This window comes from Erpetoichthys calabaricus, chromosome 18 (assembly GCF_900747795.2).
Source record: "Erpetoichthys calabaricus chromosome 18, fErpCal1.3, whole genome shotgun sequence".
NCBI classification, from domain to species: Eukaryota; Metazoa; Chordata; class Cladistia; order Polypteriformes; family Polypteridae; genus Erpetoichthys; species Erpetoichthys calabaricus.
In genome coordinates, this window is record NC_041411.2 from 86,134,405 (window position 1) to 86,153,597 (window position 19,193).

Here is a 19,193-nt window from a genome sequence, read left to right on the forward strand (position 1 = left end):
AGAGAGAAACGAGAACTCCACGGCTCGCTGCAGCTTCACTTTTAACCATCGGCTGTGAAGCGGAAAGATCTGCAAACAAGTCGCGTCACTTTCTTTGTGTATTGCTGAAGCTGTTCTGCTGTGCTTAATTGGTGACTACAAATGAGAAAAGGTGGTAAAAGTCGGACACACGCGGCTGACCAGTCTGTTGGCGCAGTGCTCTGCCAAGGGAACGGGTACCAACACCGAGAACAGTGCCATCGTAAAGGCTTTTGAAGATTGTCTGTTCTGCAAACGTTACGTTGAACCAGCGACAGCGATGACACCTTTGAATTCGCACATCAGGAAAAGCTGAAGCCATCAGTGTGCACAGGAGTGCAGTAAATTTGGGAGGAGACCATGTGGGTCTGATCTGTGTGACGATGAACTGCATTTGCCAGTTAAAGCCATTTAATCAGTCGGCGCTCGAGCATTGAGTCTGCTTTAAATCATACGCCATGAGCAGCGAGTCTGCCAGTTTATGGAGCTTATCGCCATCGTCCACATTCATTAACTCCTCTTCCATTTCGGGGACAGTAGGGGACCCTCTTTGATGAGACACTTGTGACAACTCCCCCACCATAAAGGGATCTGTGGCTTAAAAAGCAGAAAATGTCACAAATCAACTTCCATTTTCCCAAGCTGCTTTTCCAGTTTCATGGCAGCGGGGAGCTGGAGCCACTTCTACCAGCACTGGGCCACCTGACAGGACTCCAGCCTTTGTCAGAGCCCTGGTGTTACTTTGCCACTGTTTCAGATAGCATTCTGCCCACTGGTGTGAGCCAGCCGTTCCATTCTGGGGGTCCATCAGGGTCTCTTCCAGCAGGTCAGGCCCCAGCCGTAGGCCTCACAGACGCCATGCTGCCTCCCTGCTCTCTAATCTGGAGGTGCCTCCTGTCCTGAAAGCGCACCTCTGGATGGTGCAAGAAACTTTGTGAACGCTGGTGACGCGGGCACTGCGTGGCGTGAGGAATCTGAGATGACAAGGCCACCGGCTTGTCACGGTGCCACATGTGATTAATTTATGTTTAGGCTGCTGGACTCTCTTCGGGGTAGCGCCTGGCTGTGGTTTGTATCTGTGTGTGTGTGTGTGTAGCGTTTTCACCTTCTAGGTGGTCCTGGTCGGGGATGTTGCACCACTGAGAAGTGCCCTCAGGTCCTGCCCTTCCTGCTTACTGGCTGTGACATTAGTCAGGATCACTTGGACACATGACGCCTGAGTATTGTGCTCTCGGCTTTCTCCTTCTGCTTTCTGGGCTTTCATTGTTGTTGTTGCTGCTTCTTCTTTCTAAACTCTGACATTCCGCCCATCTTCTAACCTGCTTATCCATTTCAGGGACCCAGGGGGATCTGGGTGGGATGCTAGTCCATCACAGGTCACCAATTAAGATCGTGTGTCTGTCTTTGGGGTTTGGGAGGTAAACTATAGGCGGAGGTTCAGGTCTGCCAGTGTGGGCTTGGTGCACTCTCCTCATGTCTGCCTGGGTTGACGTGGCGCTGCTTCTTCTAATTAGCCTCATGGCCTGGTAATGCTAACCTGGGTCCTTCTTCAAATTAGAGGCACATTTCACATCATCGGCCTCATTAACCTCACACTCAGTTGATTCACATGCCGTGTCTGCTTGTGAACCAACGAGTGCCCGTCACCAGGTGGAGTGTTCATAATTTAAACTCCTAAATCAAGGCCTCTGAGCGGGCGTCAGGTGAGCAGGCCACCCCAGCCGGTAGAAGCGCAGCATTGTCCGTCTAATTGATGGGGCCAGTTCAGCGAGGCGGATGTCTTCAGATATTCATTTGAAATTGCAGACTGAGCCTTTGCCATCTGCGCCTCTCTGACACTCCTCTCTCCACTCCATGCGTTTCTTTTCATTTTTCCCCCTTTCCTCCTCCTCCTCCTCCCAGGGGTTTTCACTCTGTTATCTAAGCGACCAGGGTTTCTGCCAGATGATGTATGGCCCAAAATATTCTGCTTGCTAACAGCACTCGAGTCTACAGTGTGAGCCTTGTAGCCCAGCGTCTGTGGAAGTGTCTTCATCAGGCCCTCGGTAACGGGCACGCGCATGGCAGGTGAACTTCAGAGCTGAAATAGTCCGATGTGCTGCTGCACAACTTCACTGTACACGTGGCCATTGATTTCTGCTACTCCTATCAATGCATTGTCACGGGGAGCTGGCGCACGGAGTACAGGGCAGTGCCAAACTCCAAACACAATGCCAGCTCCCTGCTGTCACTGACTCCTAGACACCGACCTGTGTTAAGTATGTGGAGGTCTCCCCGAGTCGGTCCCTGGGGCCGTGACACACACAGACTTTGGGTGACGCTGCATGTTGTCCATGTGGCTCCACCCCCACTTCTCACTCGCCGTTGACATTTCTAAGAAACGCCAGGCCTGCAGCTGTGGTGATAGGTGAGGATGAGCTGACTGTCTCCTGGTCTGCAGTCGTCTTTCTTTCTTTCTTTCTTTCTTTCTGAGATCACGGTTTGGTTTTAGGGCTCCAGGGACTCCTCTGCAGCTGTCCATCATGCTGCCTGTCACTTCAAGTCACCGTCTCTCACAGGGGAGGCTCCTGTCTCTTGTTGCTCTTTTTTATGCCACCCGACTGATTTTAAATTCATACCTGGGGAACAGGATATTGTAATGAAAAAATGTCACGTCAACGTGCAGTCACATTGCCAAATGACAAGGGACGCCAAAGTCTGGGCCAGTGACTTCCAGTCCCAGTCCTGAGAGACCCCTGTGGCTGCAGCAGAGCCGAGCTGTCATGGGGGCAAAGGACACAGAATGATGGAGGCACCAGAAATGTCACAACTGGGCTTGCCACATTTTATTGGATTGGAGCGGGCATCTCTGAGTGTTACGTGGCGCTCATTCTGCTTTTGACATTTCCTTCATCGTCATCATTTTGATTTTAATTCCGTTTGGTTATTTAAAAGCCATTATTTCCTATTGACCACTCTGGGGGTCTGACACTTGAGGAGCTGCAGCCTTTTGGCCTTCACTGCCATTTGTCCCCATGTCTGCTCCCCTCATTGTCATTATTCGAGTTTAACAAAGGGAGCACAGAAGAAAGGTGACGGACTAAAAAGATGACCTGAGAGCCAAACAATACAAATATTTCTACATTTGATATAATTGTAAATTGCACACCCTGGCTCTTTTAAAATGTACTTATTATGCACTTAGAAAGAGCCGCGCTTATTACTGTAAATGTGAAGATTTAATGAGAGGGAAACTGACTGGAAAACTGGTGGGATAAAACCCCGTGGCCATGGGGGTCTTCAGGACTAAGACTAGAAACGACTCGGGGCAGACCTGTAAGTGAAATGCCACCCTGCTGCAAATACGGAGTCACATAATGGCAGGCATGGCCAGTGAAAGTGACGACTCCAGGGGTGACAAAGGGGCGTGGCTTATGCTAATTAAACCAACAGCACACTGCGGTCAGCTGATGTCAGGCCAGCGCACACACACACTGGGCCAAGTCAGGGTCCTGCGATCACAGGGAGGACAAACAGAGTCGAAGACTTGAACCCGTGTCCAGTCACACAGAAGTGGCGCTGCGCCTCACTCCTTCTGGACAAAGCCGGGAAGGGCACAGCCTTATGGTGCCTGCCTGGCAGACTGTCTTGGCGTTGCTGCCATGCCCGCCTGATCTCCAGCTCCTTCTCCTCCGGCTGCTTTCTCACTTCTCCTCACACGTTCTTTTCCGTCTGCGGGCTGAGCAGATTTCACTCGCCGATTCTTGGATTGTCTTTTCTCCTCGTGTACGTTTGAACGGATCGGCTTTCTGTGTCTGTGAGTGCTATTTTTGTATTGAGCTGTTGTTGCTGCTGGCAATCGCTGGTATTATCATGTACTGTATTAGCAAATCCACAGAATAATTAGAAATCCTTTCCATGGCACACGACCCACTCGCAGAGCGCATTATGGACTGGGGTAGCGGGTCTTACAGACTGGGGGCTGATGAAATGGGCCCTCCTGCCCCATTTGTGCTTCTTTTTAGAAATTCTTTTAAGATTTATTAAAAATGCTGCCGTCTGTCTGAACAAAAAGGATCAAAGCAGCAACTGAGACTCCTGCCCTGTCCTCCTTTAGGTTCCTAATAGTCTATATAGTGCCTTTCACAGTGACTGTGTTCATGGCATGAGAAGTGATGAGCTGAGGATCACTTCTCACCAGGACCGCATTCTCAAGAGCCTTAGCAGACAATGCAATGAAGTGTGCAACGCTGTGACTCCAGTGCCACCCGTGATTCACCCTCCATGTGGGCCATCCTGGGAAGACACTTTGCACTGCTTCTCTTTTTGATGTCCGGACCACTTGGTGCCACTGCTCTACCTCTAACCTGTATTTCCTGCCCATGGGAAAGACCCCTGAGATACTGGGCGCCGTGGGATGCAAGTGTGAGAAGACTTAGGTGGCCCACACTGACTCTGCTGCAGAAGGACGGTCATCGTGGACCCCCACGTCCCACTCGCACTGCTGCCTGACGTTTTGTTTTGCTCTCCTCCATCGTCAGTCGTAATGAACTGAGCGGTGGGCTTTGTGCTGTTTGGGAGTCTGGAATTGTAGTGAGTGAGCGAGTGAAGGGTGCTATACAAGAGCATCCAAAGAGGAGTGCATCATGGGAATGGGAATTCAACTGGATTGTCAGGTTATTTTGTAATTAGGCAGAAAAAGAAGTCAAAGTCAGGAAACTTCCATCCATCCATCCATTTTCCAACCCGCTGAATCCGAACACAGGGTCACGGGGGTCTGCTGGAGCCAATCCCAGCCAACACAGGGCACAAGGCAGGAACCAATCCCGGGCAGGGTGCCAACCCACCGCAGGACACACACAAACACACCCACACACTAGGGCCAATTTAGAATCGCCAATCCACCTAACCTGCATGTCTTTGGACTGTGGGAGGAAACCCACATAGACACGGGGAGAACATGCAAACTCCACGCAGGGAGGACCTGGGAATCGAACCCAGGTCCCCAGGTGTCCCAACTGCGAGGCAGCAGCGCTACCCACTGCGCCACCGTGCCGCCCGTCAGGAAACTTGCAATTCTTAAATGAAACGCACCTTTATCATCTCCACCCTCTCCAAGAAGTCCTTTGATACGATGCTGTTGGACACATTCATAAATTAATACACCGCAGCAAAGGAGAAGCCCCCAAAGACACAAAGTGTGACACAACATGACAGGCTCGTCACCATGGCAACACCGAAGACATTCAAACATGAGAGCACAAAGGGGCGCCCCTCATGGACCCCTGAACCCAGAAGAGATGGCAAACAGACCAGAAGACTAAAAGCAGGCGTACCAATAACCAGAAGGGGACGAGAAACGTGCAGGCCTCCCCACGCCCTCTTCTGACACCCCAGCCATCGAACCCTGCCAGGTCCGAGCTCTCAAGTGGAGCCCCCAGGAATCCATTCTCTCACAGCACACCTTGAGGGTCCCTGCTGACACTCACAATGTGTGTGTGTGTGTGTGTGTCACATGATGAGCGGCACCTCATCTCTCACCTCCATTACAGTAATTATCTCTTTAATATCAGCATAGTGTGGCAAGTTCATAATGTAACCCAAACGGTGGGCCTGGACTGGCACGGCTTATCCCATGGTGGGCTTCTGAGGGTCACAATCTTCAGTCGGTTGTTGTTTTTGACAGTTCTTTGCGGGGGTCTACAGGGTCCCAGGTAGAGGGTGCGCTCAGGTTTTACCTTTCATGTTCTCTCTCAGAGGGGCTTTGCCTTGCTGCATCTGCTCTCACGTCAGTTGAGTTCTTTCCCTCCGCTCCACATTATTGTCTGTTCTGAGTCCCCCCGTGTGTGGAACAGCCGTCCTGTGGGGTCCTCCTCATTCACGGGTCACTTTCAGGCATTTTAGTTACGCTGCTACAGTATATGCAGTAGGCGCCTGATGAGCTGGCATTGTGCTTGTAGTCCCAATACTGACTATTGATTGCTTGGCATGCATCTTTGTGTGACAGTGCCCAAGGAAGTGCCAATCCGCTCCATCACAAGGCCTACTGCAGAGGCAGACGTTGAATGAGGTGATGTGTGACAACAGCAAATGACAACAAATGTCTCGGGCACTTTATTTGAAATGTTGTGTGCAGTATGCCAGTTTAAACTTAATGCCATGGTGGGACACACGTTAAGCTTACTGGCCTATAGATCTGCCCGGTCCCCCTCTCTGTATGATGGAGTAATATTCTCCATTTTCCAGTACTGTGCAGTGGCTTCCTAAATATGTGTGACGGGTTCATATCTGCACTCGCTAACCGCCTTAAGAACTCGAGGGTAAACATGACGTGGCCTGGTGACGTGTTTGATTTCAGCCTATTTGGTCATCACAGCTCCTCTCTCTCCTCCTTAGTAGTCCCTGTTACCACTGGGAGGTTCTCCTCGTCCTTCTGCGTCACTCTCTGTATTTTGAATTCCTCTTCACCTCCTCCTCGACTGATCTTTCACCTTCTCTGCTCCTTTCCTCTCTTTTTGTACTCATTCTGTGCTTCCAGGGGTTCTGGCTATTAAGACATTTCTTTCTAGTGTCTGCACTAGGGGGTCTGACGGGGGGGATGCTGCCGCCTTTCATCATTCTTTGTGTCTATGCTGCTCATCCTTAATTGACGTTATTAGGATACAATCAAGGAAGCAAACTCCACAGGAAAAAGTGAATTCACAATAAAGCGAGCAAAGAGTTCAGAACTTAAATCTGTGGGTGAAGGAAAAACAAGGCGAGCAAATTAAAGAGTGAGACCAGTTAGAGGGAGAATGTCCGAGTGATTGGGAAACTGCTGGAACAAAGGCCAGGGGTCCGGAGGGGTCCAGAGCGCCGGGCACACGTGGTGCCTTCATTCAGGCCCTCGCCAGTCTGTGTATCGTGTCCCGTTGTTCAGTCACCATGTCAGGACTGAGTGGCACTGTGCCACGGTAGCAGTACATGTGAGGTGATCCCTTCATTTGTGCAGTGTGGGTGCTGCCACATCAAACCGTGGGGGTCAACCCGTCAGGGCATCGCTGAAAACATTCACCACATGGCCACTGGTACCCCCTTGCCAGAGAGCCTGCCAGTTGAAAAGACTCCAAGTAAAGCAGCTGAAGGGTTAGAGCCGAGTGCAGGGCATCACACTCAGCCTGGCAGCTGCCAGCTACAGCTTTAAGGGCCTGGTGTTTACTCATGGCGCTATAAAATAGTGGCGTTTGTCTCATTTAAGGCAGTAAGCTGCGTTGCTGATGATCTCCGTTTGTGCAGTCAGATGCGGTTTCTGGGCGATTTTCTTATAATCTCGCAGACTGAGGACACACACCGTGCTTTGTGACACCAAGTCATGCGCCAAGGGAGACGTCAATAAAGACCTGCGCTGCCAAAGATAGCAGTAACAGCACGGAGCGAGTGGCAGGTCTGAGAAGTCTGAACGGCTTCCAGGGGCCTCCACAACTTCAGCGTTCATTACGTGGGCTTCATGGCTTTCTCTTTACGATTGTAAAACGCTACCTGAGGCTGGCTGAGCATATCTGAACATGACGTGATGCTCTAGAAATGAACTCATTAAAGGGAATTTGTGTCCTCGCGTTATTAATAGTATTGTTGGTCACAGAGCAGGAGAAGAGCACATTGAAATGTGCAGATTTAGGCAGAGCATATCGACTCGTGTCAATGTTCTGAAATTCACGTGAGAAAAGAAATCAATGTGATGTCAAAAAACAAAGAAAGAAATCACGACGCATTTATAAGAATATGGCGCTCATTTAGCCTGGCCAGGACTAGCCGGGGCTCGCCGTCGCCTAAATACAAAACACGAGCACCGCAAACCCGCGAGGCCGAGAGACGGGCACCTAACACGTGGGACTGGAGGGGGAGCCGGTCACCCGAGCGCTACTGGGACAGGACCATTCAGGGGTAAAGGCCTGGGCAGCTCACCTGCATGCTTACTTGAAGCTTTAGCACACGTTGGCACTGCCCATTTCAAAAACATGAGCTCTTGGACCTTTTGAGGGTTTCATGATTGCCACGTGTGTCCTAAACCCGTTCTGCCCGGACATCAGGTCCTCTTAAAGCAAAGCATCGCCCTCGTCATCTGCCATCCTGACACTCCAGCTCTGCTCACACTCGCCCAGCAGACTCTCTGACACGGCCGTCCAACATCTGGGCCCGTTATTGTCAGCTGGCCAGATCTCCAGGGAGAACCCTGCAGTGGAAGACATGATGGCTCTTCTTGTTGTTCGCTCCACAGAACTCCATGTTGGATTATCTCAGAACAAGTGTCATTTATGACTACAAGTGTGTGCGCAAACGAGAAACAGTCGTAGAAGAGAGTCGGATCGCTGCTGTGCTCGATGAAGTGCGTCTGCCGCGCTCTGTCTGTCCATCATATAGCGCCTTTCACGTCTCTCTACCTACCATGATTTTGTCCCTTCTTATACAGTGCTTGTTACATATCATTTCTATTATATAGCGCCTTTCACTTATCTGCATATTAAGCTGTGCCCATCTCTTGTACGGTGCCTTCAGTTGGGCACCTGTGTGTTTGTGTTCAGGGCTGCTCTCTACCTGGTGCCCGCTGCCCCCCCCCTAATGTGCTCCATGCCCACACAGCCCTGAGTGATGGGTAGCCCAAGCCGACCCACTAATGTACAGTTTAAGGTGAGGAGGCGTCCTGGGGGGTTTCCAGTGGCTGTCTAGGCTGATGATCGGGGGCTTCGGCTTCGCTTGTTCTTCCTGGACGGTCACATAGGTTGGTCTTCTTGCTGCTCCTTTTCCAGTCCCATCCCTCACTTCAGATAAGCAGCTTGTTATCAAGTATTCCTCTTCATTCAGGTGGTCCCGTGACCCTAAGCCTCGCCCTTGCAGGGGTCTCTTTACCATTAGCGGGTGTGCCATGTAGTCGCTGCCCACTCCTCATGAGTAGCAAATGAGCAATCTGACCAAAAAAAGCCAAGTCCTGGGCTTCAATGGCAGAGTCGCAGGATAAACGAGGAGTACGAGTTGGCACCGTGAGCTGCCATAACCAAGTTCTACCCAGTGCAGCCGCTGCGATTGTGGCCATTGTACTACAATAATAATGGGGTCCTGTGACTGTCCTCTCTTGTTATCAACTCAACTCTTTATGGAGGTCTGACTCCAAATGTTTCAACCAGGAAACAATAGTGTTTGAAATAAAAACAGAGAAAGATAAGAAATGGCGCCCTGTGGACCCTCTAGAGTGACCGGGCAGCGTGTGCCACATGCAGCTTGATCAACACATTGGAAAGTTTAGGACAAGGAGAAGTGCCATCTGCTGTCTGGTACATTCACACGGGGATGTTCAAGTTCAAGTGTGAGAAGACGTGCCGGTCAGCGGCTGACCATTGATGAGTCCGCAGTGTCTGTGTGAGAAAAGGAGACCCCCCTTTACAAAGCTGTATATATGTGTGTGTGTGTGATATACTGCGTAGCTTTAACTGAATACAATGTTAAGGTGACGCACAAATGTCCTCTCAGCATGTCGAGAGGGACAGGCGACATTCGCACGGCCACCCTCAGATCCTGACGTGAGCCCGGTGGTCTCGCGTACTTGTGGGATAATCGGAAGTGCAGCTACTCAAATGTCACATCAAACTATGAAGGTATTTTGAAAGCCTCTCCGCCATTAGAGACCATTAAGTCCCCAACTGCACAACTGTGTGTACGACACGGGCGTACGGGGTGTAAACGTCCAAGTAGACTCTGAAGTAACGGGGGTGGTGGGCGCGCGCGCGCGTGAGGTTTGAAATGATGGCGTTACAGAGAAGTGAATCATCTTCTTAGCGCCAATGCACCCAAGTTTGACGCCGCCAATGCGCACTCCCCAGACGAAGTCTTACCTGGTGGAACTGGGCGCCAGTCGTCCGGCAGGTGCGACCAGAGGAGTGGACTCCGCAGTCCTGGGAGCGACTCGCCAGACAAGCCTTCGTCGCGACTGAAGCCGAGTGCAGTTTTTGGAAGTCGCCGGGACTGAAGAGGATTCCCCCCGGTGTGCAGACGGTCTGATGCCGGCGTTCCGCTGACGCGCTCTTCCTCATTCGGCTCGTTTCCGAGCTGACGGTTGTGTTAGGTGTCTCCGGTGGCGAGGGCGCTAGAAACTGTAGCCGACTGTCCAATGGAAGTGGAGATGTCGCTGGAAGTCCCGTAATCGGCACATACCTCGAAAGCAGCGGCTCGCATCCGAGGGGATTTCGGGAGATAAGCCCTCGCTCAGCACTCGACGCCCTTCTCCGAGTGGCGCTCCGTCCGTCCCGGGGTGTTGAACCCCCGCTCTTGTCAAGTCCACGGGGGCTTGTGAGCCTGGCACTTGCCTGTCCTCCGCTGCAGCTCACCCCTCACGGCGCATATTCTAGTCTTGTCTTTTCCTTTTTGAACCAAAGTTAAATGTTCCGGAGCTTTAGGAAGGTTTCGGGTGTCCAAAGCCCGTGATGTCGAGATGCTAAGTCGGGGTGCGGCGGCGGTGGCGGCGCAGGTCTGTGCGTGGCGGGCTACTCGGCGCACTTTACCTTTATATGCCGCCCCTGTCCGTGGTGCTGATCGCGCGCTCGCGGCATTTCTCTCCTCTCCCCTCAGGCTCGGCTTTAGCGGATCTTAGGAGGCTTCCTGGGCTGACGAGCTCTCTGCTATTCTTGGTTTCAGTGCAAGTCCAGACCTGCTGCATCAGATGTGTGATTTTAGATGACAGCCAGCCTGCTAACACGAGCAGATTGGAGCAGAGACGACACCGTAGCGCCTTTCTGCATTGCCGCCTAAATCCACAGATGAGGAGGAGGAGGAGGAGAGAAGAGAAGAGAAGAGTGCGCGGTGTGCCTGCAGCACGTCAGGCGGTGATGCTCTCCGCTCTCGCAGGGCTCCTCAACTTTTAAAAAACGATCCACCTACATGTGGTGAAAAGTCAGAAGCAAATGAATACTCCGAGAAAGAGAGAGAGAGAGTGTGTGTGTGTGTGTGTGTGTGTGTGTCAGATGTCCCAGCGCACCGCACTGCACACTCCACACGCCTGCTTACTGCATGACTGCACGTGTGAACTTCATCCTCCTGACCACGGAGGTCTCCATCACTTTGCTTCCTCCCACCCCCTCAATGGGAGACTCACGGAGGTGTTGGCCCTGTGAGGCCCTGACGTCCCAGCCGGGGTGGGGTCCTCCCTGATGACAGAAGCGATTGTTTTAGGTAAGGACTGCAGACGAAGGGCAGATGGCTCTTGTCACGATTAACGCTGGCGTCACACACACATTGTGACATTGTGGCTCTAACCGCAGCACTTTGTGTCCGCGCGCAGAGCGTCCATAAAGAAGAAGAAGAAGTTCATCCTCACACTTTTTTAACGTCCTGTCTTCCAGTACCCAGTTTTAGTGAACGTGTTGTAACTGCCCTGTGGTAAGTGGGCACATCCGGACACGTCCAAGAGCACCGGTCACTTGAGGGGTGGGCACCCCAGCTTCTTTTTTGTTGACCAGATAAAGAAAATGGCTGGAGGAGTAATGACATTACTGTATATTAGGAATAAATCCGCATACCTCTGTGTGTGTGTGTGTGTGTGTGTGTACATAGAGAGGACAAAACAGGCAGCGGACAATGACGTGCCAGTGTCCCCACTGATGTCCCTCTTCAATATCAATATCACTCATTTGAATAAAGGACAAAAACGGTGAACAGCAGACATTCCCTGATGGGTAGCAGTCATCTTAGAGGGGCTCCAGTGGCAGGTGCCATCCTTGGAGTGATGCCCAAGCTCAGTTGTCTTATTTCTTTCATAGCCGGTGACTTGAAAGGACTTCACTGGTCTTTGGTGGGCTCCTCCACCACTCCAGGGCTGGAAGATAAAGTGAGCTTATCAGCCGTGTCTCATCCGTCTCTGTCCCCACTGTGGCCGGGGTCACTCCCGGGTGTCACTCTACGCACACAGACAGACCGTGTGTGACATACTGCAGTGTGTGTGCATGGCACTGAGCGCACCTCAATGTGTTTTCCACAAAACAAGAGAAGCCAACTGCAGTACCGGCTACCATTAAAAAGCGTTGTGGCGGAGGGAGATGTGACACGAGTCCAAGGAATAAATGATAAGGCGCCCACTGGGTCACCCCTTTTAATTATGGTATCGGGGACAAAAGATATCACGCTCGTTGGCACAGATTTAAACCAAGAAAGGATGAGTGCCCCCTCTAGGTGAACAGAACTCGGTCCTGTGGTGCCACTACATCTAAACGAGATGCCATCTTCGCTGGGGGCCTTAGACCAGAAAGGCCACAGTCATTGGGCATCTTGGCAGAGCTGTGGGCCAAAAAAGAGATGAGACCGTTAGTGACCGCGCCCTCTTGTGTCCCAGGGTGGTACTGCTTACCTCAGATTAGCCCGGTAGGTGACACACTTGCGTGACAATGTGTCTTCAGAGATATAGAGATCAAAACTGGTGCTGCTGACATCAAGGAGTAAATCATAAAGACCACCGACATGACACCACCTTCACCAGAAGTTCGGCTCTTTGAGCCCCATCACTCGGGGGCACATGGGCAGTTGGTGGCTGGCACTGAAGTGGCAGCCTTGTCACTTTTTGTCCAAAGCCATTAGCCGTTAAGTCAAAATTCCAAAGGAGTAAAGTGGAGGTGTGGCACTGGTGCCATCTGGTGTCTTCTGGTGTCTTCTGTCCATCACACAACGTGTCCCCAGTAGAAAGAGAAGAGCAGGGGTTTGACTCCAGAGATCCCAGTGGGACTGTCCTCCTGGACTGGCCTGGGAATTCCTCAGGAGGTTCCTAGGGATGGGCTGACCACCTCAGCGTGTTGCCACCTGGACCCTCAGTGCTTGATTCTTGTCCCAGAGGCTTCCAAGGGCACTCCGTTTTTTAATTGGGTATTTGAGGGTGGGGCTACAAGGCCCCTCACTGCCACCAGGCAAAGGCTTAACTGGCAAGTCAGCATGACGAGAGAGCAGCGTGTGACACAAGGACTTTGGTGGTTTTTAGACAAGTCACCCTGCCTGGCAGATGGTGACCAGCCCTGTCCAGTCGGCTCCAAAGGGTCCGCCGGGTGCTTTCCCTTTGATACTCAGGGATCTCCCCTTAATCATCCCTGCCAGGTTTACTTGGCTCCCCTTTTTGTGGGTCAGGGTGGCACATACTGCCCAAAAATTGAAATGAGAGCCCCAATTTGAATGGCATGTGTGGACATCGTTGTCATTACTGGTGGTCAGCAGAGCCCTCCAAGTGACCACCAAGAGTGCCAGGCCTCCAATGGAAATGTGTGCTTGACTTTCCAGGGTCTCAGGTGTGCCCCCCTAGTGCCAAGTCACCCCTTTGGTTCGAGTCGCTTAAGGACAGCAAGATAAGTTTGTTGATGCGCAATGAGCCAGGCAGGCGTGGGGAGTCGCCACATGACAAGGGGGGCAGCGAAAGCCCCAAATTCAGATGCCACACTCGTTAGCCTGACGGGAGCCCTCTTGTCGCCTTGAACGCAGGGTCAGGGCGATGTGACAGGGCGAGCTCAGGTGACTTTGGTCAGCACAATGGCGTAATCTGACGGCTGCTGCTGTTGACGTCACTAAACGTGTCACAATTAGAAATACTGCATGTGACGTCACAAAGTACACTGAAGACGGGGCGTCCAGCTCTGTGGCATGGTCGGCTTCGGTGGATGCCCGCGTCACGTATTTCTCCTTACTCTGCTGGCACAAGTGTGCGCCTCTGCAGTGGTCACCCATCCCCGCCCCCATTTGGAGTCATCCAATGAAGAGTCGCAGTGGGCGGTGCCAGCTTTGGCCCACCAATAGCGTCACAGACGCGTCTGCTTGCCCAGTGGAGCACATTTGGTCTCTAAAGGGGTGCCCAGCTCACTCTTAGCTCATTCTTAATCAAATTCCATCCACTTAGGGGGTCTTTGGGAGGTCCCACTAGAGGGGCAGAGCACACGGCTGTGTGGCACATTCAGCTGGGCTGGTGAAAGTCACAAAGGAGACTCGTGGTGATGTGGGCAGAAAAGAGAGTAACCAGCAGGGGGCAGTCTGGATTTAAATGTGACCAGTGATGGAGGCGTTCACCAAGTGGGCAACTATGAGGGCATGGCCAGCGGGCACACGGTGGCTCAGTACTCACAGCTGGCGGTAGCCTCAAGGGCCACAACATAACCGGGTGCTGCACTGGTGCCCGTCCACAGTTGGGTCCTGCTTTGTACCCACTGCAAATGCCATCTGTTGATACTTTGAGCTGAAAGGCCATTGCAGGCTGAAACACAGTAAGCCAACAGAAAGGTGACAAAGTCCTAACAGAGGAGGAAAGGCTTGGCAGTGGTTTGCCAGGCCGTGCCACCTACTGGCTATCTAGTCAACTTCACTCAACACAGTCAAAGGGTGGCATGGTGCCCATGTGGACCTTTGGGTTCAAACTGCAGCCTGGCCACTCCTTGTCCACATATGCCTGTCCCCGACACCCCAAGGCTGAACGGGCGATGTGTGTGAGTGGAACATCTGATCGTCGGGCATCTGCCAGTTTGGACTGCTGCCGGGTTGGCTCCAGCTCCATGTGACGCGGGCAGTGTGTTTGTCCAACGCGGGTGACAGATGGACCTTTGTGAAGCCACCTCTTTGTCTTGTTGTATTGTGATACGACTGTGCACTTGTGCCAGCGCGTCACCTCATGATGGCCTTTCACGAGTGTCTGTGCGTCGCCGAGGTCCTCGAGAGCCTGGCCAGTTAGGAATTGAACCCGTGTCCGGGGGGCTCACCCTGGACAGCCCTTACCAGACTGTGCACCGGGCTTCAGTGAAAGTGAAAGTCCTGGTAAGCAAGCTGCGCGGCACAAGCGGCACCAGAGAACTCGGCAGAAGGGCATTCTGTTGCCAAGGGAACCACCTGCATGAAAATACAGCGAGGGGCACCGCCGCGTCTTGTAAAATGCATGAAGGTAGAAACGCTCAGCGCCGTGTCAACGGAATTCAGTATGAACCCGGGGTCGCCTCCTGTGCCAGGCCACGTGCTCTTCATTTCATCGAAGACCCACATGTTGGGGGCTTCAGCTCAGCGGGCTGTTTGGTGTCAGTAAAGCACGTGACCGAGCGGGCATCTGTCTGTCAGGCAGCGTGTCTGAATCTGTGGGTGAGGCTCCATTGTGAGTGCCCGGTGGGCACAGAGATGCTCAAGAGCGCCATCGTCAGGCTTGAGAACTCCGTCGGCCGGGGGCGGTGAAGTGACAGGAAGCTGCGGGTCTCACGGTGCTTCATGTCTGATGTTGGTGGTGCACTGGCACCTGTGCCATGCTGATGGGCAGCACCTGGTCTTTGCTCACACCCTGTCCTTTCTGGAATGCCAGGCACTGTCTGTGGCACGTGCCATCTTGTACCGCTGTTTTATTCATTCTTGCCCTTCCAGCAGTGTGGTGCCCACACCTCATGTGACGTTTTAAGCGTCTTCCTATCAGAGGGCACAGTGAGCTCCGTGGTGGGCTTTGCCAAGACGATGTAGCGGGCCTGGTGGCGATGTGGCGCGGCTTTCTTTGGGTCCTCCTTGTCTTGTAATGAGGGGCACATCAAATGCAGCGCGTGTTGCTCTGGCAGCCCACCGTGCATTGGTGCGTGGCAGCGCCTTGGCGTGCGAGGCCTGACCTGACGTGCCACTCAAAGCCTGCCGTCATTCTTCTCTCTACTCAGCCTCGTCCTTTCTGCATCCGTCAGACGTGGAGAGAGAGGTGATAACAAAGCGGTGCCCTCATCGTGGTGCCCTCTTGTGACGCGTTTGTCCTTAAATGAGCGCCGGCGGATGAGTTTACTGGGAGTGTGAGTCGCGTCCTGCATGGCTGACAGGGACATCTGTGCCAAGGTGTGCAGTCAGTGACAGATAAACAGCAGAGAGTTGGGCAGGCAGGCAGGCGGGCGGGGGGACATCGCTGGGTGGTGGGGAACAAAACACGAGTTGACCTCTTTCACCTTTCATTTCAGTTAGGAATGGAACAGAATACAACATGCAGCCCGGCAAGCAAATGAAGGGACGTCCGTGGGCCAGCGTTCTGCCGGGTTGGAGCGGGCCCCCTTGATGGGCTGTCATCCCTTTGTGCCAGTGTTGTGCTGGGTCCCCGTCATGGATGAGTGGCGGAATTCTGCTTCACTTTTCATTCGCGGGCCCCTGTGGACAAAGAGACTTCTGCTCGCCTTGACTTGCTGGCACCGCTACTCTCTGCTTCTTTTAAACTGGCATCTGTGTCCTGACGCTCGATGGCACTTTATACAAAGCCTAGCAAGCTGTTGGCATGGGCATCCATACCAAGGCCCAAACACAGCCTGGCAAGTCAACGACGTTGGGGGGCAGCACCAGTCCTTCACTCAGATCTTCCACTTTCCTCTCTAGACTGAAAGAACACTGGGCACAAAAAGATTGGCATCACTTGTGCTCTGCCCAGGAAGAGTCAAAGCCTTCCATGCGATAGCCAGTAGAGACTGTCACCAGAGCATGGTGGTGGCACTTTCAGCATCTTCAGGGCTAACTGTGGGCATTAGAAGCCCCGGACCTTCTGCCCTGGCATTTGCTTCCCGTGCCCGCATTAATAAACATCGTATAGTGCCTGCCTCATGTGAGTTAGGGGGCACCTCCTCTAAGGACCGGGACGGCAACAGGAACTGCATCACGTAGTGTGTGACGGCGTACGATGGGACTCCACCAGACAGTGGGCTGTGACGTGTCACGTGACTCGAGCTTCACCGCCTGACCCACTAGGGCAGTCCATGGCTGGCACTGGGCACAGCAGGAGCACGGAGCATCTGCCTTGGTCCCGGGTGGCCCATGATGGGCGCTCACATAAGTGAACAAAAGGAGCTTCAGGAGTTCGCCATGTGTGAGGATGACGCGGGATTTCTGGAACATTCCTCAACAGCCAGGGCCTTCCTAAAATGTCAACTAAGCAGCCCCACGAAGGGGCCCCCTCGGTGACAGAGTGAGTGACGGAGTGACAGTGAGTGATGGGGTGAATGACTGAGTGACAGACTGAGTTTCAGGGTGAGTGACAGTGACAGAGTGAGTGACTGAGTTTCAGAGTGAGTGACTGAGTTCTGCCGCAGTCCCGGCTCGCTCTTCTTCTCGTTTCTTTCCCTTCCACAATCCATCCATGTTTCATGAATCAGCGAGGTGCTCAAACTCCATTTCACCTTCCTTGGCATCTGCCCCCAGAACATTGGACTTTCAGGGCCCTGAAGTGGGCAGGAGGTGGCACTGCCAATGGACTGCTCATCTGTAAGAGGTCACTTAATGAGCTCACCAGTGACAAAGGGTCTTGCTTTTCATGGGCGCTGCCCATTTTTCACAGTCGACTACGCCAGTAGGACTGGCGCTCCATGGCCATGTAGTGTCACCGGCTGCTCTGTCAATTGTCACATCAATTAAACCCGCTACCCTTTCTGGCACCTTGCTGCTCCTTTATTAACAAATGTGATAACATCTGCCACCTGGCACAGTGCTCTTTGGAGGTGGCCCACTGTTGGACCTTCTACATGTCACCTGGTGGCCTTGTACCTCCACGATGGCTGCTGTGCAGTGTTGCCTTCTTATGCCAGCCTGAGTTCCCTGACCCAGGTGGCACACCCAGAGCCCCGCCGCTTGTTTTGCTCTGCTAACTTGGCACATCTGCGGTCTCCTGTGAGATTTTCATTGGACGTTCTCGTGCTTTCATGCCCACAATGACTAAACTATTATGCTGCTGCCACTCAGTACACCAATGCCAGGCCGCTGGCCCTCTAGTGACCCGGCACCCCCTCCATAATCCCCCATTCATGAGGAGGGGTTTTCACTTTCGAATGCAGCTGTGGGGGATGTTCATTGGAGCGGAGGGGTCACACATGCCCATCAGGGTGGGCACCAAGAACACGAGGTGTGCAGCCCAGTTGTGGCACGTTGAATGCTCTCTAGGCTCCGCTTGGCTTTGGGCTGGTGACCTGGGGGCTGACAGAAGAAGCCCCCCAGCCTGCCCCCCCACACAAATCAGAAGACCACCAGGACAACAGCAAACCACATTTAATTGAGAACCAGAGATCAAATGAGGGGGATATGGACGACCGCGACACCATCAAACATTCAGTGACGAGGGAGAATGACACAAAGGACAAACGCGGACACAGAATGCCAACGCTGCGCCGCCCCTGCGGTCCGGAGACCACAACACGCTAAGACTACTGAAACTCCTATCATCGGTGGTCCCTTTGTGCCCGATGCCACCGCTCTTCTACTCCTCGCCGGTGGCCGCACTCGACTCTTTCAACTCCAGCAGGCCGTCCTTGTGCTTCACCAACTCTCGGTCAGATGGCACAACGTCCTTCCCATCGTCGACTCCCTCGAGGTCCAGCTCTTCGAAAGAGGAGCCGCTGGCCGCCGAGTCATTCGAGCCCTTGTCACTCTTGTCACTGAAGTTGTCTCCATCCTCCTGCTCCCGGTAGCTCACCAGTGGCGTCATGGAAGAGGCCACCGACGTCGCCAGCGAGGACCCCCGGCTGTCAGAGGCGGCATCTCGGTCAAAGGAACTCGTGTCACTCGCCGAATCGGCACCTTTGGGAGACAAAGAGAGAAGAAGAATATAAAATGGAGTTGGGCGCAAAACCCTCATGTCACCCTGTGACCAGCAGCAGGCGCCCTCGCCACTTTAACCACGGCGGGCCAATCAGCTGCGCTCATTGGTGACCTGCGCCCTGGGGACGTCGGTCCTCTTGTTACTGGCACACGATTTGTGGGGTCTCGTCTGTTTTATTCTTTAGTTACGTCGTTAATATCGTTGAGGTGAAGGGGGGCAGTGGGCATCGTGGGTGGTGCCAGCATCAGAGAGCGCCAGCTTCAAATTCCTGCCCGCTGCTGGGCACTGAGGGTTTTACATGAAGTTAGCAGGTGCCGTGTGGTGAGCACAGAGGGGGGTGAACTGGCATAGGCTGCCATCTCTCCTTTTGGGCTTGGCATGTCCACTGTTGTCCTTTCCATTCAATGGAGGGACCGCACTAGTGGGGGGCACTACAGGCCCGGAGACACCCAACCAGCCTGAGCTTCATGGGGCCACGAGGTGGGCAGATGGAATGTGCACTGCTGACCCCGCAGGTAAAACCTAGAGCTGGACTGGCATTGCCTTCAGTACGGATGGCATCCAAATGCCTCCATGGCTGACTGCCCCGTTTACGGCCTCTGCCATGTGACCAAACCCAAAGAGCAGTAGA

At 53.1% G+C, this 19,193-nt stretch overlaps 2 protein-coding genes across 3 annotated transcripts in view; both read right to left on the reverse strand.

The window, feature by feature from the left end:
- The window catches only part of LOC114668883 (metabotropic glutamate receptor 3-like), a 74,859-nt gene extending 64,515 nt beyond the window's left edge, over positions 1–10,344 (reverse strand). Inside the window, exon 1 of the mRNA XM_028824893.2 lies at positions 9,864–10,344. Within this exon, the coding sequence (XP_028680726.2) occupies positions 9,864–10,061 (198 nt within the window). The 5' untranslated portion in view covers positions 10,062–10,344. The remainder of the gene's footprint in view (positions 1–9,863) is intronic.
- A 7,653-nt stretch (positions 10,345–17,997) lies between these two features.
- LOC114669049 (testis-expressed protein 264 homolog) overlaps positions 17,998–19,193 on the reverse strand; it is a 28,300-nt gene continuing 27,104 nt past the window's right edge. For both annotated transcript variants that reach the window (XM_051921104.1, XM_028825159.2), the window contains exon 4: positions 17,998–18,540. In XM_051921104.1, coding sequence (XP_051777064.1) covers positions 18,221–18,540 — 320 coding nt within the window. In that variant the 3' untranslated portion in view covers positions 17,998–18,220. The remainder of the gene's footprint in view (positions 18,541–19,193) is intronic.